The 26,544-nt window shown below is 49.0% G+C and overlaps 1 protein-coding gene across 4 annotated transcripts in view; it reads right to left on the bottom strand.

Moving 5' to 3' along the window:
- BSN (bassoon presynaptic cytomatrix protein) overlaps positions 1-26,544 on the bottom strand; it is an 89,429-nt gene that overhangs the window by 28,545 nt on the left and 34,340 nt on the right. For all 4 annotated transcript variants that reach the window (XM_085072949.1, XM_085072950.1, XM_085072951.1 and 1 more), the window contains exon 3: positions 14,772-15,602. In XM_085072949.1, coding sequence (XP_084929075.1) covers positions 14,772-15,602 — 831 coding nt within the window. The remainder of the gene's footprint in view (positions 1-14,771; positions 15,603-26,544) is intronic.

The following is a 26,544-nucleotide window of genomic DNA, read 5'->3' as shown; positions in this document are numbered from 1 at the left end:
GAAGTCCACATAAAATGGTTGTTTTTAAAAAAAATTAGAAAATCATATGAATCATGTATTTACTCGATTTAATATGATCTGTGAAGGCATTTCCTTCCCCAGCTGCCCTTTCTGCAGACAGACAGATGCCTGTGGGACTTTGTGGCTCCTGAAACCACAGGAGGAACCACCTCATATAAACTCTATAAGTAATTTAAGAAGCTCCACTTTAAGAGCAGTTCAGGGCCGCTGCAGAAACCTTCTCCTCTGAAGGCTGGCAACACTCCCCTGACTTCCAGCGTTAAGAAAAACCCAGATTTGTTAAAAATACTTCTGCCTAGCTCTAGTTTGCTCCTCTTCTCCTCATGTCCTATTTGCTCTTGGCAAACAGATGACTGTTGGTCATACTTAACAGTTCAGAGTAAATCAGGAAATTATGTAAAGAGGGGAATTTCACAGCTCCTTCGCAGACCTGAGTGCGGGTGTTGATTCCCAGCAGCCAGTGGGATCTGCTGCCACAGCTCCCTCACCAGATCTAGCACTCAGCCATGTGCATCCCAAGGATCCAGCTCCACAGCTTGGACCTTGCCCTGGCCCTAAAACAGCCCCTTGTGTCAGAGCTCAGAGACTGCTACTTATCACCCAGTCATGGCACAAGTAATGGCCAAAGGCTTCTAGCTGTGGCATGGGAAAATACAAAGCATTCAGTGATCCCAGCTGAAGAGCTCAAAACAGATCTCTAAATTAAGAAAGCCCTCTTTCTTAAGAGGTGTCTCCCAAAGGTGTCTCCAATTGCCCCAAATCCTCCCTTTGTGTTCCAGTGGTTTTTTGTACTCTCTTTTCCAGTATCCCATGGCAATGAGGTCTCTGGGCTAACTGTGCAAAACATCTTCTCCCACCTCCCAGCCTCACCTTTCTTCTTAGTTTTGCGTTGTGAGAAACACAAAAGCCTATGAAGGACCATGCTCTGCCGTGTGTCAGGGTACAGAGTGATTCCCATCCTACCCTGTCCTGGGAACTCTTTTGGTGCAATGAAGCCCCCAGAATATCTGCCTTTAAGGCTTTTCATCATTCCAGGAAAAAGGGTGGTGGAGGTGGTCCTATACCTATTTCCTTACAGTAATTCCTTCATGAGCAAAACACAGGAGAGGGCATCAAGGGATAAGAGCAGAATGAAGGACCTGGGCTGTTCTCCACAGACATAAGGCCTTCTAATGTAAGGTTTATTTCACTTAACTCTCTAAAACTTGGGCATCCAGTCTCAGCAAGGCACCATCTGCCCCAGGTGGCAGATGAACATCTTCAGGATGAGAAGCCAAATCCCTTGCAAGGCATCATGCTGGGTGGGTACCACTCTCTCCATCAGCTTGGAGAGATAAACCTGAGACTGAGGGTGGGGGGCAGAGAGGGGAGACAAACCCTCCCCTCCCATTCCCGGAGGCTGCAGCATGCCCAGCAGAGGGTCCCTGTACCGAGCAGTCCAGGCAGTGCAGAGGCTCCCTGAGCACAGCACCACTCACCCGCAGCACGCTGCCTTATTTTAGCAGGCAGAGCAGATGGCAGTGGGAAGATGAGGAGGCAAAGCAGCAGTGAAGAGAACGCTTTGGAAATAAAGCCCCATGCTCTGCTGAGGGGGTCTGGTGCATTTTGATGGTTGTAGCCAGAATGAGCTTTGAGGCAGCTCAAGGGTTTACTGGTGGGGGACCTATAGCCATGGAGAGGAGAGAGGGAAAAGCCTGCCCTGGTTCTCAAATGCTGCTTGGCACAGACAGGGACAGCTGGCACTGGCTCGGCATGGCCTCAGTGAGGCACAAACAGAACTGAAATAATCCTGAGCAAAGGAGGCAGAGCCTTCCAGCTCTGGCACGAGGGTGCTTGGGCTCCACCGGCTCCTGCCCGCGGGGCTGGGGGAAGCTGGGACTGTTCCCTTCCCCAGTGTAGCCATGGTTTTCTGCATGGCTGAGCCCGAACATCTCTCAGGGCTGGATCTTCCCTGCCTGAAACACAGGGGATACTCTGCAAAGCACCCTGGGTTTTCAGCATCTCTGAGCCTCTGCAGAGCTGGGGACCGTGACAGCAGGACACAGGGACCAGTCTAGCACTGAGCTTGGACTGCAGGATATGGTGGGGAAGATGGTTTCCTCACAGCCACCCTGTGCCACCTGCTGGCACAGCCTCCTTGCACCCCAGAGGCTGAACTGGCACAGCCACCGGGATGCTCAGAGACACCATCCATGTGGGACCATGTGGATGACAGACAGCCATGACATCCCAGCTTCCTCCTGTCCTCTTCACCTGGCTCCACAACCACTGTGACCAGCAGGATAAAGCACAGCAGTGACCACAGATGTGTTCCTCAGATCCCTGTGCCTCCACTTTGCCCTCCAACACACAAAATATAACTACAGCAGCTGCACCTTTCAAATTGTTTCTCTTCCAAACACCCCAGAAAGTTGTTTAAGTTGCAAAATATTGCCTGGGGCTTTCTCATCAGATTCTTAATTAGCTAAAACAATTTGCTTTGTTGGGGAATCTTTTCCAGGAGTGCCAAAACAACTTTAAAATCAGGTCTAGGAACAGCCTCTGAAGGGAAATGCATTTCAGCTTCCTGGCAGCAAGTTCAGGACTGGGCTACAGCTCTGCTCACCTTCCCCCACCCACCCCCCACCCCCAGCAAATTCCATTCTACCACACAAAGAATTGAAGCAATTTTTAAGAAAAAGTTTGATATTCCCTTCTGTTTGTGCAGAAGGCTTCCCTGACTGAGCTTCTCAAGCTGCTATTCTCGGGCTGGGGACACATTTGATTCCTAGGACTGCCCTCGCCAGGAATTCCAGCTCCCCATTGCTCTCAGCACACCTGTGTTTGGCTGTGACAGTACAAGGACTATAGAAACACCAGCATTCAATTTGCAAAAAACAAATTTATAACCCAAAAGGAGGATTTTTTTTTCAAAGGGAAGGTGCCAGCATTTCTGTTAATGGGCTGCTTACTTACAACAGCTCATTTTGTGTACTGCCTAGAAGATCTCACTTCTGTAGGTGCCATTTCAAGCAACATATTTAGAAACTCTTGGCAAAGTACAAAGTAATAAATAATTTTGGATGTCCTTTTGCCAGAGGGCAGGCACATGAGCTCCTGCTCAGTCTCCTGAGGGTATGGCAAGCCACAGGTACACTCCCTCTTTAAATTTTATTTTGTGTCTCATTTCTTATCCATGTTCCTATGCCTGGCCAGGACTGCCTGTAAAATTTGGGGGATTTTAAACTAAAATTAATTGGGTGGCAGAGCAGCCATTTGCAAGTGGAACCCCCTATCATCACCCCTGATGCTGGAGGTGATCAGACTCAAGCAGACACTGCCATTCCTTCTAGGAAATCACAGAATTCTAGAACAGTTCGGGTCAGAAGGGACCTTCAAGATCATCTAGTTCCAACCCCCTGCTGAGGGCGGGACACCTTCCACTAGATCAGTTTACTCCATGCCCCATCCAACCTATCTTGAACACTTCCAGGGCTAGGGCATGCACAGCTTCTCTGGACAATCTGTGCCAGCATCTTACCATCCTCACAGCAGAGAGAAATACAGTTTGTATTGGAGCAATCAATGTCCTTAAGAAGCAGGCAAGCCCCCAGAGGCACTGGAGCCCTCGCCAGCTCAGCCTCTGGCACCCTCCTTAGCTTTGTCAGCTTCTCAAGGGACATTTCCTAAAAACTCCCTGTTTTCTCAGGGAATGATTGCACATTTGATGGAGCATTTTATCCCCTGGTGGCTTCTAAATATTGCCTATGCCTTCTAAATATTGCAGTGTGAATACACGAGGGAAGGAAAAGCGGAAGCCTGAGCTCTGGAAAAGTCTTTCCACTTGCTCACAGGAGCAGGAAAGGGATAAAAATCGAAGACGGAAAAGAGTGCAATCACTGCTGGATCAAGCATAAGCATCTCTGTTAATGCCCTGGCTTACAATTACAATCACTTACGTTAATAATGGCACCTCCTGGCTAATCCCTCCTACGCTCCCAATCGTTGGAAAGGAGTTAGTTTACAGCCTTAAATGAAGAATGAGACTGTGGAAGCATCGGGGTTTTTAAGGAATCCTGTCTCAGCACCAAGGAAGCTACAGCATAGTTTCTGTCTGCCCGGTGGAGCAGCTACTCTTAGACACAAAAAGGTAGGGACACATAGGAAAATGAAGCTGTTTTGGATTCAACGACAGAGGCAGGGATGATGATCTGTGCTGAATGGGTTGACTGAGGGCTGGGAAATGAACAGGAAGTGGAAAATGGAGGGACATGTCATTCCCTCTTCTGCTCTGTGGAGAAAATGCAGATGGAGTAAGCCAGGGTTTACAAGGTCCTGTGACAAGGCTTTTAAGCAGGTAAGAGGCAAATGAACCCCCTGGAGGGGGTCAAAGTGCCTGTAAAGATTTGGTGCCCAACTCCTCCTTGTAGGTCCCCAGAAGCCACGCAAGGATTTCCTCTGGGAGAACAGAAAATTAGTATAAATATACAAAAATAAATCCATTTCTAGCATCTGGGGCTTTGCCACCCAGCGCCTGTCCTGGGGTGCCACATGGGGACCCACCTTCTGAGAGGGTCTCACCCCTCCAGAAGACAAACTGTCCCTGTGAAACATTTTCCTCTCAACTTACATAGCAAATGTCAACCAAAAAGGCATTCAATCATGTGTTTCCACTCAATCCCTGACCCCTTTGACAGAAAAATCATTGGAAAGGTGGCTGTGAGGTGGCCACAGGCCACACTAATAGCTCCACCACAGAGACTGAAAACCAGCCTGGGTAATGTAAGAATGAAATGTTGCTTAAAATATCCATTCAGAGACCTTCCCAGGCGCAGAGCCTCGGTGTGCTTCAAAGAATGAGCTTGCTTTCATTTTCTATTTCACTTCGGTGTTTATTTTTGCTTCAGGCTGGTGCCATCCACCTTCCCCAGCTCATCAGCCAGTAACCAGGCCAGGAGGAGGAGGTAGGAACAGCCAGCTCCTTAGTACACCTCCCTGGTCCATTCAGCTTTCTGCCTTCTCACATGCTGTGAGGTTTTGTGCTTTGAAAAAAGAGGCTGAAGTGCCTTGGCTCGCAGTGCTTGCTCCTCGCTGCTGCCTGCACGGCCTGGCAGAGGATGGCTGTGTGCAGGGAATGCTGCACTGGAGTGCAGGTGAGTCCCGGGCACTGCCGCACTGCAGAACCCCCATTCCCCCGGCAGCATTAATTATACAAAGCTTCTCTCTCCACCACGGAGGAAGGTTTTGTTTCACAGGAGAACAGTTTATGCTGCAAAGAGACACTTGAGGAGATGGATGTTGGTGAGGGTCCAGCTCCCCATCCCATATATTCTGCTTGTTTCCCTCCAGTAAAGCCCTGTCAGCAACCTGATCATCCCTGGCCGGCACCCCTGCTTATGGCTGGGGGATTGGAACCAGATGAGCTTTAAGATCCCTTCACATCCAACTGTTCTGTGATTCTATGATGATTCTATGATTTAATGGAGAAAGAACAGGAACAGCCAGCTGGCCACCTCCTGAGCAGTCATTTGTAAACACACTGATAATACCATTTCTTTCTGCAGATAGAAATAGAATTTCTTCCCTTGCCCAGCAGCGTTTTCTCCAACACCCAATGTACTCCTTGAGAGATGGGATCTTAGTCCTCACCTTGCATGGCTCACCCCAGCACATGCATAATCAGGAAAACAGGGCATCCCAGCACACAGCAAGGGCTGAATCCTGAACTACACCATATGTGGAACACTACTAAACCAGGGTGAATCCCTGCATTGTTTGAGTTGTAGATACCACAAACTGTCTTTCAGGTCCTGCTGATCTTTGCAGAAGGACACAGCCTTCAATAGCACAGACATGGTGATAAAGGTTTGGACTTCCTTAAGCAGCACAGCCCCAGTGTCCCTCCAGCACACAAGCTGCACTGCCCATGGACTTCACCAGCACAGTTTGGAAGTGAAGGGAATCAATACAAGAGCCTGGCCTGAGCTAGCAAAACCCATCCCCAACAATCACATCCGATCATCAGCATTCTCACTGGATTCTTTCACAGCACGCCCACATGCTTCACCATTGACAGCCCCTCTCCTCACTCTCATTTTGTTCCAGAGACTTTTACAGATCCTAAAATCCATAGGATACAACTGCAAAATGCCCCTGGGCTCAATAGGAAAAATGATGGTGCTTTGGAAGGTGGATCAACGCCACCAAACTCAGTCTGAGATGCTCCCATCGCAGCTGGAAAATTGAGCATCTCCTCTGCAGCCCAGTCCTAAAGCTGCCTGCTCCTGAGCCCACTCAGAAATCCACTGTTACAAAGCCAATTAAACGCTCGATTAAGTGTCCCAACATGTTCCCAAATAAAGCACTAACATGGCATGTTATTAAAAAAAATAGAAAGAAGAAAGATCCAGGTTGTATAACGGCCTGTGAGCACATCAGGATAAGCTGTGCCTGCTCCCAGGGGTGGAAACAGCAGCTGAACAGCCAAATCCTCTCGCCATCTCCCACTAAAAGAGCTGTTTCTCTGTCTGCCCATCACAGCTTCCGACCAAGACTCTGATTTAGGTGGTCCCACCAGCCTAGTCGTCTGCTGCTAGCACCTGCTCAGGGACCACCAGTCCCCACGGTGCTCCTCAGAGCACACTGCTCCAAAGGTTCCCTTCAATCCAACCCCTCACACAGACCTTTTGCCTTTGTAAGAGCAGTGTCTACCACTACTTCCACCAGCAGCTCCTTCTGTGGGCAAGGGAGAGGTCTAGGACACAGGAGCCTGCACATTCCACCAAGCAGCCTGGACTCGGGGGTCAGTGCTGCCATGTCCTACCAGACCCCAAGGAGCCATCCCATAAAGCTGACTGTCACCAACATGATCCAAGGGTGATCCACACCCCTCTATTGCCCTTTATCTCCCAGGGTAGAGATGGCAACAACCTGCTGATGTTGGGTACCATTCCCTGCACTGGGGACTGATTCTGAGCTTCTTCAGACACTCATTGTTCAACGCAAGACACAGCAGGAGCAGGAATGAATGTCCAGGCCATCCCCATTCCCCCGACAGCTCCATGCCTCCTCTGTACCACTGCCCTCCTTCTCACCTGCCTTCCTCCAGCATCTCCTGCTCTTTGTTGCACCTGGCACAGCTTCAGGAGGATGACACAGGAACCTCCTCACTTTTCCTCCATGCCAACTGTGTGCCTGAGCGAGGTGTCCACGGAGGTCTGCACCAGCTCCCTGCAAGGGGCTAAGAGGACATCTCTGGATTGGTGCTGCAGTGGACATCAGGGATACTGTCCAAAGCAGGAGAGAGGCATGGAGCTCCTCGAGGTACAGAGCTCCAGGGCTGCCTCACCAGCATGGTTGCTGGGTCTGACTTGAACAGCAAAGGCAGAAAACCCTGTGCAAGAACCAGGTGACCTGAATTTTGTGAATGAACTGGTTTTTTTTCGCTCTCCAGTACAAAAATATGAAACGCTTTCTGATATCCATAAAACACTATGGCAGCTTTAGCTTGTCCTGCTTCCTCTCTCTGCTTCCACTTTGACTATTTTTGTTGCCTTCAACCTTTCATGTGCACAACAGTAACTCTTTTCAAAGCTTCTCAAGGTCAAGAAAGTCCCTAACAAGGTGCATTAGGGCAGTTATTGATCTTCTCTCAGCCTTTCTCGGAGCTGTTCCAAACTGTGAAACCTCAGTCAGGTGATGGAAAGTTACTCAGGCCCTTCCCATGTTGTTGAATTTTAATATTCATGGCACCTAACTGGTGAGAATATCCAATGCCCTCACATTGACAACCCCATACATCTGTGTCCATATCCCTGCTGCAAGGTCACAGTACCTGTCTGTCTACTCAAGGATGGCTTGAGAGACTTTCTGAAGGATGAGTCTGTTGGATGGAAGTTTCACGGACAGAATACCATCAACCCTGAGAAGCAGATCTGCAACACCTACCAAAATAAGCACTCCCTGAGAAAAGCTGTCAAAGCTTAGCAGGGGAGAAGAGCTGCCATGAAGACATATTCATGTTATATGGGCAAAAAGCATTTCCCCAAATTTTTCCTTGTCACTTTCTAGGAAACACCATGATCAATACCACACAGATGAAGTTTCATCGATTAAAGTAGAACCCACAGCGAGATGATGACTCCAAGAGCTCTCACAAGCTGTTGAGAAAGACATCTACAATGGAGACTCAGAGATCACATTTGCCCTGGTGCCCATCTCACCTCCAGCACCTGGCCCAGAAGCAATACTGACCTCCCCAATGCCAATGGGCTTCCTGTTGTAAGCCCAAATCTTTTGACTGCCTGAGCCATGGTGAGCACTCAGGCTTTTATCCTGACATACCCACTTGCTTCCCAGCAAAACAGCTCTGGAAACACCTTGGCACTGCTGGCCCCAGCAGCTTGCTAGCCCAGGAGCACAGCAATACAACAGGCAGTGACTCCAAGTCCTAGGGCACAGCAAATGTGCTCTGGAAAACCAGCCTGGCATCGGGGAAGCATCATTCACTTCAAATATATCATCATTCAGAATGCAGAAATCCCCTACTTTGCTCAGCCACTGCCACTCCTCTGAAAATATAGTTCAGTTTTATGAACCATTGAAAACAATCTGCAGCGTGGGCAGTGGCTGCCTCCGAAGTATCAATCAGCAGGGTCCACACACAGCTGACATTTGTCCCTTAATAATATAATTGCAGCTAAAAGAAGAAAGGAACCTGGAGCTCTGGGCTTTTTTACTGATTAAAGAAAGGAACAGCAGTTCTTAAGGTAATTTTAAAGTGGCCAGAAGCTGAGAGCAGGCTCAGCAAGGCAAAGCCCAGTGTGTGGAGCAATCCTAGAAGCTCCAAAACCACAACCAGCAGAAGACAAGAGCCAGCAGCAGACACAGTGCTAACATCTAATGGGGTTCTGCAGAAAACCCAGCAGTGGGGTCTGGCACAGAAACACAGATTGCATGAGTGGACCACCCACAGATGCTGCGCATAACCCATGAGGTGGGACCCCAGTCTTAATTCAGACTGATCTGTGAGGTTACAGTGACCCCAGCCCCATTCCAGCCCCGTGTCTGTAGGAGAAGCTGGTGGGGAAGCCCAGTATTGCCCAGCCCAGCAGCAGGAACCAGCTTAATTACAGCAGGTTCAGCAGCACAGAAAACGCCTGAGTCACAGCGAGCTGTTAATTACCAGCCCTTAACAGGATTTGAGGGCTCACGCCAGCGAAACCACCTTCCTCTCTCGTGCTGCTCTACACAGAGCTCTCAGTTTGACTTAAGTTTATGTGACTGACCCAAATATTCATACCCTCAGGGCTGGGGTATTGTTTAAAATCATTATTTCTGCACAAAAATCTCGGAGAAACCCAGTAATTGCTGCACCCTGTGGCCTGCATCTCTGGCTACCTCTTTTTCCTGCAGAAAACTCCAGGGTCCAAGCCCCTGTCCACCTTTCAAGAGTGGCACTTTGCTCTTTATCTTGTCCCCGGAAAGGGGATTGGGCCATCCTAGCGCCCATCTGAGCTCCAGGGACAGTGCCAAGCTTTCATTGCAGGACACTCGATTTCAGGGAAAACAGCCTCAAAAGAGTGACTGACAACAGCTGCTCCCTGCTCCATGAGGAGCTGCAGAGCGTGTCCCTGCTGCCCTTTGAGCCTGGTAGGAATAACAGGACAATAAGAGGACCTGGATTCCTATGGAAAAATGAGGCCTGAAAACGTAAAGCCCCTGTCCCTGCTTGCACCCCACCCTCCCTGTCACCCCACGCAGGCAGGCGGCTCTTTAGGAAGCATTTCTGACCATGGCACCGAGGAAGAACATGGGGCTCACTGAAATGGAGAGCTGCTGGATCCCCAGCACAGACACTACCTGTGCTCCAGAGAACAGGAGGCAAGTTCTTCTTAAGGCATAGATATCCTGCTTTTCTGCCTGGAAGGAGGGGGAAATGGCCCCAGACGCCAGACCGGGGCTGGGATTTCTACCCCAGGACAGTGCTGAGCTGGAGGCTCTCTCTTAACCCGGCTAATCCTCTTTGGCTAGGAGCTAATTACATTCCTAGCGAGAGCAGGGACCCTTGGGAAGGGGGCAGGGAGGCACGGCACACCGGGAGTTGAATACAGGCTCGTGGCTGCCACCCCCCCACCCCGCAGCGAGGGCAGGTGAGGCAAGAGCCCAACGCTCCTCCCTGCTCTCTTTTTAGCTCTTCTCTGAAACCTATGTGCCGACACCAAAATAATTTTGGCACAAAACCTTTCCTCAGCTCTCCTTCTCTAACCTGCCCTCCGGCTGCCGGCAGTGACACCCTGTTCTGCACAAGGGCTGATCTCACTGAGCTTTTTTCATCTCCCTGAAGTCCCTTTTCCCAGGCATTCCTCCCTGCAGCTGAGTGCAGAAACTGCCACCGTTGCTTCTGCAAGTAGGGCAGGTCAGCCCCATCCTCAGCATCTTGAACCTGAGCAGGGCAGTATCCTACCCTGGGGAGCTGTTCTGCTAAGGGACCAATTTTATCCAGTGGGAGCTCCTGGATCATGATGAAAAGAGAGGTCCGGGGCTTTCCAGACAGTATTTGATACAGTGATTCACAAGCTCTTTGAAAGAAATCCATCTGAAAGGGCTGATTTGTACTTGGCTGGTATAAGGGAAGCAGCAGAAAGGGAACCCATGAATGGCTCAAGCAAACACTGCTCCTGTGATACCTTGTGATATCACATCCAGGATAATCTCAGAATGGTTTGGATTGGAAGGGACTTTAAAGCTCATCTCATTCCACTCCCCTACCATGGGCAGGGACACCATTCACTGGACCAGATTACTCAAAGCCCCACCCAACCTCACCTTGAGCACTTCCAAGGATGGGAAGTCCACAGCTTCTCTGGGAAACCTGTTCCAGTGTCTCACCATCATATGATAGGCATATACTATATTATATATGCATGTAATGTATGTAATAAGGCACCCAACAGCATTAACTAGTGAGACCAGACGAGGCAACACAGCAGCACCTCCCATGACAACACAAGCATTATAAAAATAGGATGTTTTTCACAATGCGTGGGGAAATCAAGGGAAAAAAAGTTTTAGGAATCTGGATGGCGTATGGTGAGTATCACAAACCAGTAAGAGGACCCTCCTGAGGGTCAGGTGCCCACTGGAGGTCGCAGCCTGGTACCTGGGAATCAGCAGTGTTCTGCAATGAAACTTGTCACTGCTCCTGTTTCAGGCTGGTTAATTAGGCAAAGGGGCATCCTGCCATGTTTATTTAGTAACACAACATACATAGTTCATTTGTTCCTTAATACAAAACCCCTGGAGTCAATTGGGGTCAACCGGGGTTACTGGGAGAACATAATGCAAGCACAGGGCGATCACACTGCAAGCCAACTCATGCCAGATCACTTGTTCCCTCAGCAGACTCTGCCATGAACAGGAGTGATTTCCTAAATCCCCAGTGAAATGACCCAGTGCTTGGTCTTCTGGCAACAAAAACCTCTTCCCTTCCTGCATGGCACTGGGATGAGGCTGTAGGGAATTTGGAAGAGTCCCAAAGTGTCAGCTCTGGCTTGAGAACACCTCATAGCACCGCTCCCAAGATCCAGCTCCTGGAGGAGGTGTGATGAGGTGGGAGGAAGCTCCAGACACCTGTACTCCTGGTAGTTCACATAAACAACTTATTTAAAGCTGGGTAATGTGTACCACGGCAAGGAAGCAGAGGAAGTGGAGGTCATGCACACTTTTGGACTTCCTCTGCTGATCACCCACAGCTTCCAGAGCCACAAGAACAGTCCCCACGCTTCTCCTGGGATGTACTGCCAAAATGCCACTCTTGTCCCTAAACTCTTCACATGCCCTAGGCTTCCAGTCCTCACCAGCACCTTCTGATCACACCCACCAAGACCCAAGGCCAGAGGAAAGCCAGCCTTGTTGGCAGATCTTGTGGAAACTCTGGGCTCAGAGGCACCACCCTACTTCTCCTAGGTGGGATACTCTTGGAAGCATTCTTCACCTGCATAAGCATCAGTCTATAGCGGTGCAAGGAGAATAAGGGAAGCACAAGTTACCCTTTTCTTTGGGTGGCTCAGCACCTATGCAGCTCATCCAGCAGGTCCACAGCAAAACAGCACTTTTAGTATTTTTTTGTGTTTTGGTAGGTTTGAGTGCACTTGGCTGAACAGAGTGCTGGGGAGGAGGCAGCTCCTTGGATACCTCCCCAGGCAGCTGCAGAGGGTGGGAGGGGACGGCAGGGACACAGAGCCTCCGACTCCATCTTTAGATCAGGAGTGGGATGGGAATGAAAATATCATGGGTATAATAACACATCTTTTCAGGGAAATCAGAAGTTTTAGGGGATTGCAAATAGGGGCAACAGTCTTCCTCGCTTTCTCGAAGTGGCAATACTTTATTTGCAAGAAATGCATGGTTTTAGCACTATTTTCCTGCAAACCTCCATCCTTCCTCTAAAAACCAGGCCACTGTGGGCCATGCCCTCTCCCTCCCTGTGGCTGTTTCGAGCCAGGCTGAAGCCTTGTTCAGGCTCCAGGAGTGCATACAGAGTGTGCTGCTCATCTCACCCACAGTTCATGCTCCTCTGCACTTACCAGACTCGGGATCAAGTCCCTCATTAGTTTTCACACAACTTCCAAAGGCAGCTTATAGCCAAGGTCCTAATTCATCAAGTAATTAATGGATCAAGCCTCACTACTTCAAAGAGTGAGTTTTGGTATTTGCATGAATCTCAGGGCTTGGGACAAGCCCATGTGAGCTGCAGGCAAAAAGAAATCAGACCACAGAGCAATTTTCCCAGAAGATCAACAAAACCTGAAGCCCAACCGCATTAACAGACCTTGCAATGTTTTCCTTTCCTCAGGAAGTTTTTTGTTAAAAACATTCACAGCACAAGTGTTGCATTTCTTTCTCAACTCTTATAAAAATAAATCCCATAAACCAACCCAACCATGCTGAGCTGGATAAAGGTTCAGTGTAAAGGGAAACAAAACCCATGACAGCACAAAGCCTGGGTAAGACCTTGCTGTGGGTCTTTACTCTGTATGTGAAGGCTCATAGAAATTGCAGCGATGAGCTGCAGCAAGAAACACTAAGAAGGACATACATGCAAGGGTGGGTTTGCCAAGGGTGTTTGAAGGCATTTGCTCAAGAGCTGAGGGAACCCAGGCAGAGTCCAGCCTTCAAAATCTGAAATTTAATACCAGGTGTCAGCTAGTGACCCTGGAGACAAACACTGAGGAGAGCTCACCTTTCCCCAGTACATGCAGAGATCACCATGTTACTGGCTACAACCCAACCCCAAATTAATTCTCTAATTAATTAATTAGTAGCCAGGAGCCAGCAGCCTGTTAAAGCCTTTTCACCAATCCATGAGCTTTCTGGAGCCTGGGAATGCATGCCTGCCCAGGGGCATGGCAACACGGGGTTCAGCCCTACCCAAAGAACAAACACTTGGACACCTTTCCTCACCCAAGCCCTCGGGGCAGGGAGGAGGCAGTGGTGGGAGAAACAGCAGGAGCAGAGCACTGGCATTGAAAACAGCATTATGTATGTGGAGATGGCCATATGGGGGGCTTGCACTGCCACACACACTCTGGGAAGGCGTCTCCACCACTGCAACCGTGACCGTGAGCAGCAGCAGCAGCTTCAGGAAGAACAGAAAATTACTGGGTGTAATTGAAACTGCAGGGAGGTGCTAGGGACATAAAATGTAATTATCTGCTGTGGAATGGAGCCAAGATTAGCAATCCTACTTCTGGTCATTTCAAGTTCCCATTAACTTCTCCATGTGCTGATGTTATCAATTCCATGTCTTACTGGCTGTGAGATGCAGCACTTCCAGCAGCAAGCTCTGGGCCTCCTCTGGTCAGGGTCTCAAATCACTTGTACAGGAGGGGTAAAGGTCTAGGCTTTAACAGAGGCCTTCTCCAAGGGTCGGGAAGATCTCCCTCCCTAGCTTCCAATGTAGAAGGGGTAGGAGGATGCTCCATCTGAACTGGTTGCACCACTCTCCTCTCCAGACGCCAGTGGGTAGAATTGGCTAAGGTGCTTTTGTGGTGCTTGGAAAGATTATCTGGGTGGGCATCACAACAATTCAGACATTCTCAACTACAACAGCTAAGATGGGGTGGTCTGCAGACCATCTCAACCTCCCTTCTCCTGTCATTGCACTCCATCTCAGCGGGCTGCAGGATACACATCCAATTCACATCCAAACAACACTGGACATTCTCACATCCACCCCATGTTAAGTCCATTCTGTTGCCCTGTGCCCAGGCTCCTCTTGCTGAGGCCCTAGCACTTTCTCCCTCTGTATAATTTTCCTTGCAGCCTCACCATCTGAGACTGCAGGAGCTGCAGAACAGCCCCCACTAGCCTCATCCTAAGTCTGGCCAAAGCATCCATCCACAGCAACAGGAGAAGGATGCGAGTTGGTGACTCTGGCACTTGCATGACCTGTTCCAATTTCTGCACTCTTGGACACCTTTGGGGAGCAGAGGGCCCTACTGGGAGTGCCCTTAACAGCAGCTATGCCTTGGTCTGCTCCTTGCATGAAACCACCATGGAATTGGTGTATACTCATGAAATCCATGTCTTTGCCAAGAGGTGGATTCAAGCCCTTTGGCTTCCCCTGGGAGGAGCTTGGTTTCAGCAATCCCTTAAAGGCTTTTTTTATAGACTTTTGAACACAAGCACTCCATCTTTTCTCCATTTTAAGCACGGAGAGAGCATGCACCCTTGGATCAGAAGACACCCACCCCTGCCAGCCCCCTTACCTCCACAAGATGAGGCGTGGGGTTGAAGCCACACATGTTGCAGACCTGCTGCCGGCAGGTTGTGCAGGTGTTGTAGTTGGGGGGCTCACTGGAGCCCACATTGATCTCCGCCTTGCAGAGGGGGCATGACACCCTTGCTTTCGGCACTTCCTTTGGCTTGACACCCTGCTCCGGTTTGCCCGGCTTCCCTGCTGGTGCGGCACCAGCCCGGCCCTGTGCCTCAGGGGCTTTGGGACCAGCCTCTTTGCTGGCATCGCTGAAGACAATTTTTGGAGGCACTTTGCCAGGAGACGGCTGGCTTGGAGCAGGGGCCTCTGGCTGGACAGACATGAGTGTGCTGGCCTGGGTCAGGAGGGATGCCCCGAAGCCGAAGAGCTTCCCTGTGAGCCCCTCCTGGGGCTGCTCTGGTGCTCCAGCCCCGGGGGCCGGGGCAGCAGGCTTTGCCCCCACATCTCCTGGCATCTTTCTCTGCTCGGAGGGGGAAGGCTTGGCTTGCTGATGCTGCGGGGAGGACCTGGCCTGATGCTGTGGGGAGGACCTGGCCTGATGCTGTGGGGAGGACCTGGCCGCCTCCTGAGGTTTTGGCTGTCCTTGGCCATGCGGTTCCCTCTGAGGCGTTGTGGGCTGAGGTTTGGGTGGCTCTTGTTGCAGGGGGCGGGGGGCTGGTGGGGTCTTATCTGCAGCTGGGGGAGGTGGTTGCTTGGCTGGGGACTGGGAGGGGGACGGCGAAGGGGAGTGTAGCTGTTGCTGGCTCTTGGAGCGAGGAGCGGTGGTCATGTCCATCCCCAGCGCCCGCTGCATCTGGCAGTTCAAGCACAGCCATTCCTTCACCTGTGAGTCAAAGAGAGGACATGGGCAGTGAGTGATGGGCAGGTAACAGCTGCCTGCAGGCAGCCCCAGCACACCCTTAGCTCCCCTTCAACAGACCCCACATAGCCATAGGAACCAGCCATCAGCCCCTGAAAAACATTTTTGTACCATGTTCTCAAATAGCAGTACCTCGCAGCCAGGGCAAGCAGCCCCCATCTGTCACAGGTACCCACGGCACAGCATGCCGGCGTGAACGCCAGCTTTAATTAGCCTTGGTCTGTTTCCAAGGCTTCTGCTGCGAAGCGACTGCTTGCCATGAGGCTCTGCCTCTCCTGGGGAAAGAGGGGCATTTCCGAGGGCTCCTAGTCCCATCACCTCCCCAAAACCCATTTTTTTCCTCCTGCTTGGTGACCAGAACTAGCACAGAGAATAGCCATGGCCAAAAGAGGAAATACCACTGTGTCATGCCGAATGCTTCCCTGGGGCTGGCAGAGATGGCTTTTCTGGAATCAGTGCAGTGGTTGTGATATTGCACCTCAAAATTTGGCACTGAAATGCTATAAGGGACAGCAAAGAGTGCTGCTCCTTGCACAATGCATCTGCACTTCTAGGAAGGCAAAGTGCGGGTTGGGGAGCAAAGGGTTGATTTTTCACTCTCACCGCAGTGAACTTTTGAATGCAAATGAAAAATAGAACGTTCCCTGGCTAAGTGGTGATAAACGAAAGACTTTCCCCATGAGAGATGTTCCCTGTGACACACTAATGTCTAAATTAAGTTAATTAAAGAGGCTGTAGAGCCTTTCCATATGAGAAATCACCAGGATGCTCAGTGGCTTCACAAGTATTAATATACAGCACAGTCAGCAGGATAGCCAGGTCTGCTTGCAAAAGACTTCTCCAAGACAAGCAATTAAGGTGGCAAAAACGACCAGAACATTCCCAAAAAACTGGAGCAGCATCGAGGACAAGCAGATGCAGAGCCTGGCAAGGGCAGCACCTGACAGCTCCTGGTCCCTGCGCTGTCTCGGAGCTGCACATTCCACAGGCCCGCACCCACTGCACGAGGTGTGGATTTTCTTGCCTTTCACTCCAGAAGCCATCCCTTCATTCCAGTGCTACAGATCATCTCTAAGGCTCAGCTTAATCCCCACTGCAGAGACATTAATCACCTTGCCTAGCCCCACAGCTCCAGGTCTGCTTGGTCCTACAGCTGGAGGCACAGGTGATTCATAACCTGGCCATAGGGTTTTTCCCCCTACACTCCAGCCACACAGCAGGCACACTTCAACCTTCTTCTGCTCACAGGAGCTGCCTGCAGATACAGTTGGGTGTTATCGTAAGTCTCACGATGGGACATGATGGCAAGTCCTCTAAAGGCGAGGCAGATAAACGCCTCCTTACAAGTCCCATCCCAGAAGGGTTCTTGTCAAGGCCAGCCTTCAAATAATAAACTTTTAAAAACAGAGGAAATCAAATCAGCTGGGTAAGATGTAGTCAAATTTGGGGGGGGTGGATGAACGAACCTCTACCTGCCCACCGTGCCCCTTCCCCTCTCTGCCCAGCACCTGCTGGATGCCAAGGCTCGGCATTGCCTCCAGCAAAGCTCTTCCCATCACCTTACAAACCTGGCTGCACGTCAGCTCTGTGCTCTTCCCAGTCTTCCCTGTGCTTGCTGAGCTCCCACGCCACCCTCTACACCAGCCTCCACTTGAGTCCTTCACTCAGAGTGAAAACAGCCTCAATTTTCCCCAGCAATTTTGCGCTACATTGTTGTTTCTCCAAGCTGTTCCAAAGGAACCACATTATATTTAGCTCCTGAAAATAGTATTTCAGTTTTTATAATTTCTTAGGGTCTTGCAGTCTCTCTTCTGACATCCAGAATTTCTCGCGTTATTTTTGCTTTCACACCCCCTGGAATTTCTTCCCACCATTCTATTTCAAGACAGTGTCTACCAAAATCCCATCAGCTTTGCCCACCATCCCCATCAGCTCAAATTAAGGGAGAACCAATCCTTTCTATTCAGGTTCTTGTTCCCAGGATGCAAGAAATTCAAATCTTCCCTCTCCGCATAATCTCCTTACCCGCACTTTAAGACCCGTAGTGAGGTGGAAACTGGGGGAAGAAGAGATCCACTCCCTCCCTGTGCCACACACAGTGCTCACTTTGCCCTTGGCTGAGGCTCCTCCAGGAAAACCCAGGCACTGGGAGGCTGTGGCTTGGGTTCTGTGGCCACAGGAGCTGTGTAGGGCTCATGGACAAGCCCACCAGGATCTCCCTGAGCTCAGGGCTGAGAAACAATGGGATCTTTGTAGCTTTCTCACTTTTCACAATGAACCTACAACACAGATAGGAAAAAGCCAGAGGGTGTTTTAGATGGGATAGGAGCATACAATTGCCCTTGGTGACGTGGTGAGCAACTGCTGAGGAACATCTGTCCTGAGGAGCAGGAGAAAGCTGCAGGGAATACAGTGGGGCATGAGCTCCCAGAGCAAGCATTTGAAATGTAAATTGAGTTGGGATTATCACAAATTGCCTGGCCGGCCTCCACTGATGCAACTGATGACACACTGTGTGGGTTACACAGATCAAAGACAACTTAAAGGATGCTGCAGGGAAGATAGCAAAGAGGAAGAGCTGAGTTGTCTCGCCAAAGATCCTTCCCCCAGGAAAGAGAAAAGAGAAGGGAAAAGCCTGGGTGATAAAGAAATAGTAGGATAAATTATTCTTTTAATACTCTTTTCCACTATTTCTCTCTACTGTTTTCTGGGCATCTTCCCCCTGCATGATGAGTCTGCAAGCAAGAAGAGAAGCATTTAGAGCATGGTGATGCAAGTCAATGAAATAATCCCATTCCATCTATTTCTGTGTCCTGTTTGCCCAGTTCTTCACCAAAGCAAAAGTTTCAGGGGTTGGATTAGTAAACATTTATACCCAGACTCTTCCTAGAAAGAAGGACAGGGGTCCATCACTGGGTGGAGATGGGAGAGCTGTTAATGAGACAGATATGATGGACATGCTGTAATCACTGTCCTGGAACATTTCGAAAAAAGCAGGATAACACTCGTCATAAGGATGATGTGTTTCCATCTTATTAGCAATTGAGAAGAACATTCAACATCTACCAGCACCAAAAGATATTTAAATTTGGCAGAACTGAATAATTTCACATCCAAGAGCTCAAAGACAACTAAGAAAACTGCTGTGTGCTGATGTTCATTTATAAGAGGAAATTTTAGGAGGTTGGAAGAGTCTTAGGCTTGAATATCCAAGAAGGCAAAGGTATGGCCTGAAGGGGACTGGGAGCCAGACATCTGTCCAAGGCAGAAAGACAGTGCAGAGAACTGAAGGACACACAAATATGCTCATCAACATGGTTTTAGGAAAAATAGGTCACGGCAAAGCAAACCTGATTTTATTCTCTGCACATCTGATATTAATAATGCACAGAAGCAATATCCTTGATGTCCAAAAGGTGTTTTGACCTAGTAATGTATGACATGCTGACAAAAATAAAAAGCACTATAGAATATGAATAGTGAATATGCTAAATGGATTTCAAACTGGTTACCTGGTTGAACTGGGGGCAATTGAGAATTCACCACTGCCAAGATATCATCATCTCACTGTGGCCACCACCACTCACACACAGTGGATTTTGGTAAAACCACAGATCAAAATGGTTTTGGTTGGAAGGGACCTTAAAGATCATCTCATTCCAGACCCCCATATCTTAAATGTCGATGATGATGAGTCTCTACTGCTTGGCAAACCTGTACTCACTCTGTGCAGGAAGCCTGCAGCTGGAAGTAGGAGTGAGGAGGTGGCTCAGCCTCCTCTTCCAGCACCAAGGGACTCCTTCCAGAGCCCTCAACCATTCCACACCGACATTTTAAGAAGATTAGTAAAACACTGCGGGAGATACAGACCGGATCTGTAAGAGTGATTCTAGGGATGCAGAAAATGTCTGAAGTGAGAGAATTGAAGAGGTTGATCTTTTTCGTTTATCAAAGAGCAGATTAAGAAGTGACTTGATTACGATACAGCAGCACATTCAGTGGAAACAATATCAGGTACTAAAAGGTTGTTAATTAGGCAGAAAAAGGCATAAAAAGAACTAATGACTGGAAATGGAAGCCAAATATATTAAGCATCACTTTTAACAGCAGATGTTTCTAACCATTAAAGCAAATTATACACATGCTGTTGGGCTCAGCAGAAGACTCGGGGAGGTAAAGCTTGCAGGCCTTTAATCTATGGGGTATTTTATGCCTGTTCTGATCTCACAAGCTTTGATAGCTTGAACCATCCCATCTGTACAGACATTTGGAATGTTTGTATTCGATACCTGACCTGCCCCAGACTCACATGCAGTGCTCAACATACCCATGACCACCAGCTTGACTATTCCCACCACCGACCCTTTCAACACCCCAGAATATTCCTCAAAATCCCCTTCCAAATCTTGTTATTCCCCAATGCATGGGTAGGTCAGCAAGTAGTGGCACTTGCTAGGTCACAGCTGCCAGATGTGCCTCCCCCCTCAATGCAGTCCTGTGAGCACCGACCATTTGCAAATCCCATTAGGAATGAAAACTTTCCAATCAGCGTTTTCTTTTAAAAAATTGCAGCAGCAATATCCACAGCACGTGCTGGCTCTGCCCAGTGCAGATTTAAACACTGGTAAGAATTATAGATTGGATATATATATGCACACACATATATAAAATTACAGACATGGTGGGCTAGATTGTGACCCTCTGCAGAGCATGTACATAAGGGGGACCAAGATCCATCCCCATGCACTGCACTGCACCTTCTGAACCATCTAGAAAAACACTAAGAAAAGTATACATTTAAAAAGGAACTGAAATGGCAGACACAGCTTGAGTTTATAAGGCTTCTGAAGTTATTCTAACACCACCTATTTTAGGAGACTGTGAAAATAGCCCATACCCAGGATTTGTTACCAGGAGATGTGAGGGAGCACTGGTTATGTGCAGGTTATTTTGTTCTCCTGAGGTAAGACAATACAGCTCTAAAAGTATCTCAAGTATAGAGTTCAGACTTTGCAGTGGGCAGAAGCTTTAAGATGAGCCCTGTAAGCAGAAAAACATTGTAATTGAACATCCAAGATATTTTCATGCCAAAATTTAGGATTATAATAAAGAGTAATTCTGTCTTTGCTGAGCGTTGGTTATTTTGGACCATTTGGAGGTCACCCAGGATGCTATCCTACTACAGAAAAATAATAAAACCAAAAAGGAGAGACCGTGTTTAGATCACCATATTCATGACTTTGGAGACTTGAGATGGAATAGTTCCTCACCAGCTCTACCCATTTAGACCTCACTGCAAACAAAGCCATTGACCTTGCTAGCTACACACCCCTGTGTCAGAGGAGGCCAATGGGTTCAGTCCATCTGACCTTTTTTAAATTACTTTTATTTTAGACTGGGAAGAACGGCTCGCAAGTTATCTTGAGTCCAACATTATCAATCCCATCCAAGGGTGCCCATTTTGAACAGGACAGAGGAAAGGAGTTTTGTTTAGCAGAAGATACAATCCACACTCATCCTTTGGCATGAGACAAGATGTACAACAACCTGAAAAACAAGAAGCCAAGTTGATGGGAATTCAGAACAGAAAAGGAACGTGGCTTTTCCGTGAGTTGCCCAAAACATGTATATTTAATATTCTACAAAACTGGAAATCCTGACAAAAAGCTCCCAAACATGTTTGGGAAGAGCTTGACAGGGCACCTCTGGCAGCAGCTCTTCAATTCCAAGAGCACTGAGTGGGCCCCTTCCCCAAAGCTCCCACAGATGAAGCCACCCCCCAGCAGATGTACCCAAAGGCCACAGTCACAGCTCCCTCTGTCTTTTGCAGATACCAGTATGAGTATAAAAATAACCCAAGCTGGAACTGGGTAACGAAGGTACTGTGTTAATCAGGCTAATAGAGAGGCTCAGCACCAGGATCACTGACTGGATGGAGAAAGGTTTCATTCATGGCTCCTATTGGCTTATCCTGGAGGAATATTGCAACAACCTGGCCTCTCCCGAGAGCTGCCAGTGTCCTGCCTGAGAGTGTCCTTAAGTGTCTTCTGCTCAGCAGCTCTGCCTGCACATGAAGAACTGTTGTCTCACAAAATCAGCCAGTCAGCAAAATGTCTCTTCCCTCCATGCCTCCTGGATCCACTCCTGAGGAACTCTCCAGGGGGCATGTCTTGTGTTTTACATTGTCACGCTGAAATCTGCCAAAGCTACATACTCTACAATTAAACAACATCCTGATCTAAGGGAAGAGGCAGTGCTAGAAGGCAGCCCTCGGCTAGAGAACAGAGGGAACAGCAAGTTGTGGTGGGGAGCTTGGGATACTGCTGGGAAGGCAGGAGGTGGGAATGGCTGCAGGAGAGCAAGGAAAGCTCAGCAAATCCTGGAGGAGCTACTGATTCATGGAAAAAACTAAAGGTACTGTGTGGATCAGGTTTCCCATACTATCCCAGACTGGCTGGTAAAGCTTATGACAAATGCCAGTACATGCCTTTTTCTGAAGTTTTGGGGTTGTTTTAAAGCAGAACTAAACTATCCCAGGAAGTGTTTGAGGTAAAGGTTGGATGGGGCCCCAAACAACCTTATCTAGTGAAAGGTGCCCATGGTAGGGGATTGGAACAAGGTATCTTGAAGGTCCTTTCCAATCCAAACCCTTCTATGGTTCTGTCACTGAGTTCTCCTACAGCAGTGCAGGGACAGCTTGCCATGGAGCTCGTGTGTGGAGGGCAGCAAAAGCAGCCCTGGTTGTTTGGATCAGTGCACAGCCTACATGCAAATGCAGTGAGGAGTCTAAAAGCATCCTGTGGGAGGCTGTGATGTGGTATATCAGCCAGGGTCTGAGCCAAGGGGGATGGATAGCACCAGGAGATGGAGTCTCCTGAGGTGGTTTGGGAGGACCACAAGCAGCCCAAGGCACGGGAGTTGTTGTGTGCCCGGGGCCGGGCTGCATGTCAAGACATCACCAGAATTCACGCCCGCATCCAGGTGGAGAGGAGGCGGATGCAAACATGCAGGCAGCGTGGGTTGAAGCTTCCTGGTCCAAATCTAAAGCACAGTTTGAGGAGAACCCAGGGCTCCAGAGAAAATGTGCGATTAGGAGTGTTTCAGCACTTAATTGACAGGGGAATTGGTCACTGAGACACCGAGTCACTTGTGAAAAAGGCCACCTTATGCTCATCTTTATCTTCAAACATCTCAATATAAATAAAATCCAGTCCTTGGCACTCCTGCCCAGAAGGGGAAGCCACCGGAGCAGTCAGTAATCATCCTACTAATGCTTGCCAGAAAATAATCAACTTGCTCGCTTGCTGGCGAGCGAGAGGAACCAACCCCCAAACTCATCTCCTTCTCTGCAAATAACAGATGGGAAACCACGTTTGTCCAGAGAATCGAGCTGCGGAATAAGACAGTGCCATTTCATCCTATGAGTCACTTCTCAATCAGTTTCCTCTCTCTGGTTAGCACTCCCTGAACCAACCAATTTGAGCACATCTCCTCTCCCCAAAACGTGTCAGGAGGCACTGACCCCCACAAGGCTCTGCAGACCCCCTGGGTTTCAAAGACAACCTCCAGCTCCTGCACCTCGCTGCTTGGTCCATCTTTCCCCACACCACGCAACCACGGACACAGGGATGAAGTGAATGATCAAAGGAAATAACTGCATGCCCAACAGCTTTGCAACTAACCTCGATCCGCTGTCACAGGCAGGACGGTGCTCCCTGGCAGTATCCCCCATGGCTAAGGCAGCGATGGAGATGCTAGCTCCTCAGGAAGTGAGAGCATCCCCTCCTTCACTGCTCGCCCTTGCTGGCGAGAGAGGAGCAGATGGGCAGAGGAAACCTTTCCACCGCCAGACCCAGCACTGCTCCTCTGCTCCCCCCGAAGCGCGGGTCCCCCTGCCAAACAAGGCGCTGCCTAGCTAAGCACGCCGGCAGTGCTGCCGCCCGAGGCAAAGGGACAAGTCCTTCCAGTTCATTAAGGAAGGTTTCTTGTGCGATTTGCTGCCTCACTAGCTCCTGTTTAGACAGCCTTTGTTCCCCGTCCGCGGGAGCGCATGAAAGGTTTGGACGTCTGTACGTGCTGGGAGGACGCTGTCCCCTGGGCCGGGGCAGGGAGCATGGCAGAGAGCTCACCCCGGGCTTTAACCTCCCGAGCTCTGCACGCCGAGGTGCTCTAAGTGCAGCCCCAGGTCTCTCTCGCTCCGTAATGTGGGACTTCCACGGGAGCCCTCTCAGCCAAGGAAAGCCTAATGGCTCGCTTTGCCTTTTTCTGCTGCTGCTCCCGTGCCCTGCCGCCAGCCGAAGGACAGCCGTCCCGAGTAACAGGAGCCTCCGGTCCTGCTCACTCATTGTCTCCTGCAGAACTGAAATAGCAGCCTGCGAGGGAGCAGAGGAGCTCAAAACTTTCCATTCCCTGGTATCTCCTGCTCAAAGAAGTGGAATACATGAGGCCACGGGGCTTCTCAGGGTGTCATGTGCAGCAGCGATGCAATTCACAGCTATAATGCTGTAAAAGAGCACAGGCTGCTCCCAGAAAACAGACTTATAACAGATTAATTTAAGAGCAGCCCAGTTTCCTATTAGTAACACAGAATAAAATCATCCATTTACTGCATGGCTCACATTTATTCAGCCCTGAGTTGTCCCTGTTGCAGCCTTGCTCATGAGCTCCCAGCTCCTTTGGGAACCCTCCTGGACAATTACAGCAATGAGAGATAATGGCTGTAGCTCAGGGACTAAACTAAGCACTCTTGAATATTTAAAGGTCTTTTCACCCCCAAACTTTCCATTACCTTGGCAGCATCAACATCTGAGTACAGCACAGCAGTGATGAGGGCGGAGAGGAGCACGATCCTCTGACCCACATGTCTAGGATGGAGGGTTTTAAACACTAAAAACAATTCTGATGCTGGCATAAATAGCCCAGAGTGTTCTCAGAGACAGGATTGCAGACCTGGTGTTATGGCCTCACACCTTCCCCAGACTGAAGGAGCCAAGTTAAGTCTGATTTATCCTGGGCCAGTGTGTATTTATGAGTGAAGCCACTGGAATGAAAAACTTGTGTGAATGAACACATTATAGTGGATCAGTGCATCCAAGCACAGTGTATCTTCTGCCTTTTTTTTGTTGTTGTTGTTATTCTGGATTAAATATGTAACAAATGCTCTTGCAGAATTCAGGGCCTGAAGATAGACAAGCCACTGCACAATCTTTTTACATACCTAAACAGACTTAATTGCTCAATTATTCCAGATAAACACGATAAGTTGCCTGTCATGAATAATTTATAATCCAGCTAGCCACACAATCTGTGAAACACAAATCTATGGCTGCGGCAAAAGAAATGCAAGCAGATGCCATGATCCCAAGATGCCCTGCTGGGTACCAAATACTGGCCAAAGGAGCCATTGGCTGCTCAGGGTAGGTTTGATCTTCCACAAAACCCTTTGGGTGGCTTGGACCTTCATCTGCGTTATTGTGTTGCTCAGAGAATGCAATTATTTACAAATAAAATAGGTACAAAGTTTAGGTGTGCATCTTGGAGGAGACAGGCTGGGTGTCCCTCACAGCCCTCCTTGGGAGCTGGCTGTGCTGGCTTCGTCAGGAACTGCATTATATGATGGTGATGAGCTGAAGAGCTAGTGAGGCACAGCAGGAGGCAGTGCTGGAGGATGGAGGCCCACAGACGCTGCCACAAGGGACAACACTCAGGTTGTTGAGGAAGAGGTAAGGGAAGGAGCACTGCCAGAGGGAGGAAAAGATCCCATCCAGCTGGAATTTACCACACTTGGATAGGAGAGACCTGAGAAAGCAACCTGGAAGGAGTCCAGAAGGAGGTTTAATCCTAAACCCATGACAGAGCCATCCCAGGCAGCTCCCTTCCCACAGCAAAGGGGTGACAAACCAGTCAGAGGGGCAGGTACCAGCTCCTGGCTCCAGGGACCCCAGACAAATGCAAAAGGCTTTCCCACGGGGCTCAGGACCCCACCACAAACCTCATGCATCTTTATGACTCTCTCAGAAGCAGAGGAGAGGCACTAGATGGATTTTCTCCAGCCTGGGCACCCTATCCCAGAAATAGCTTGTCCAGTCACCAGCCACTTATTTTAAATAAATTAGAATAGGGTTTTTTTGTGTTGGAATTCCTATCGCCATCCAAATATGCCTGGACATCCAAATACACCTGGCTCATAAGTCATCTACTAAATAAAATTTACACAAAAATCTGCAAACTATTAGAATTTGCACAGATACCAGTAGAGCTACATCACTTTTAATTGGGTTTTTACAGCTATTATTTAGCCAGGAAGAAGGGGCTTCTTCATTCCCAGCCAGTCTACAAGAGCAATCACCCTGTCATCAAGAAAAAAAGCTAGTTGCAAAGCAAGATTAAAATCAGTCATTCAAGTAATGATTTGATGAAAGTTGGAGTTGTTCAGCCTGGGAAGAGAAGGCTCTGGGGAGCCCTTCTAGTAGCTAAAGGGGCTACAAGAGAGCTGGAGAGGGACCTTCTACAAGGACAGTGTAGTGCAGTGACAGGACAACAAGGAACAGCTTTAGTGTTGAGGGCAGGACAAGAGAGCAGGGATATAGAGGATATATTACTGTGAGGGTGGTGAGACACTGAAACGGGTTGCCCAGGGAAGTTGTGGACCTCCCATCCCTGGAAGTGTTCAAGGCCAAGTTGGATGGAGCTTGGAGTAACTGGTCTAGCAGAAGGTGTCCCTACCCATGGCAGGAGCTGGATTGAGATGAGCTTTAGAGGTCCCTTCCAACCCAAATAATTTTGGGATTCTATTCTGTGATGTTTTGCTTTCTGAGCTGAAGTCATTGCCACTGAGATCTAAACCAATACACCAGAAAGGTGAATAAACTCTTAATGAAAAAGAATTCTGGTACTTGAAAGGCTG

This window comes from Lichenostomus cassidix, chromosome 12 (assembly GCF_008360975.1).
Source record: "Lichenostomus cassidix isolate B80296 chromosome 12, HeHo_3.0, whole genome shotgun sequence".
Taxonomy (NCBI): domain Eukaryota; kingdom Metazoa; phylum Chordata; class Aves; order Passeriformes; family Meliphagidae; genus Lichenostomus; species Lichenostomus cassidix.
This window is presented reverse-complemented; position numbering and strand designations above follow the sequence as displayed.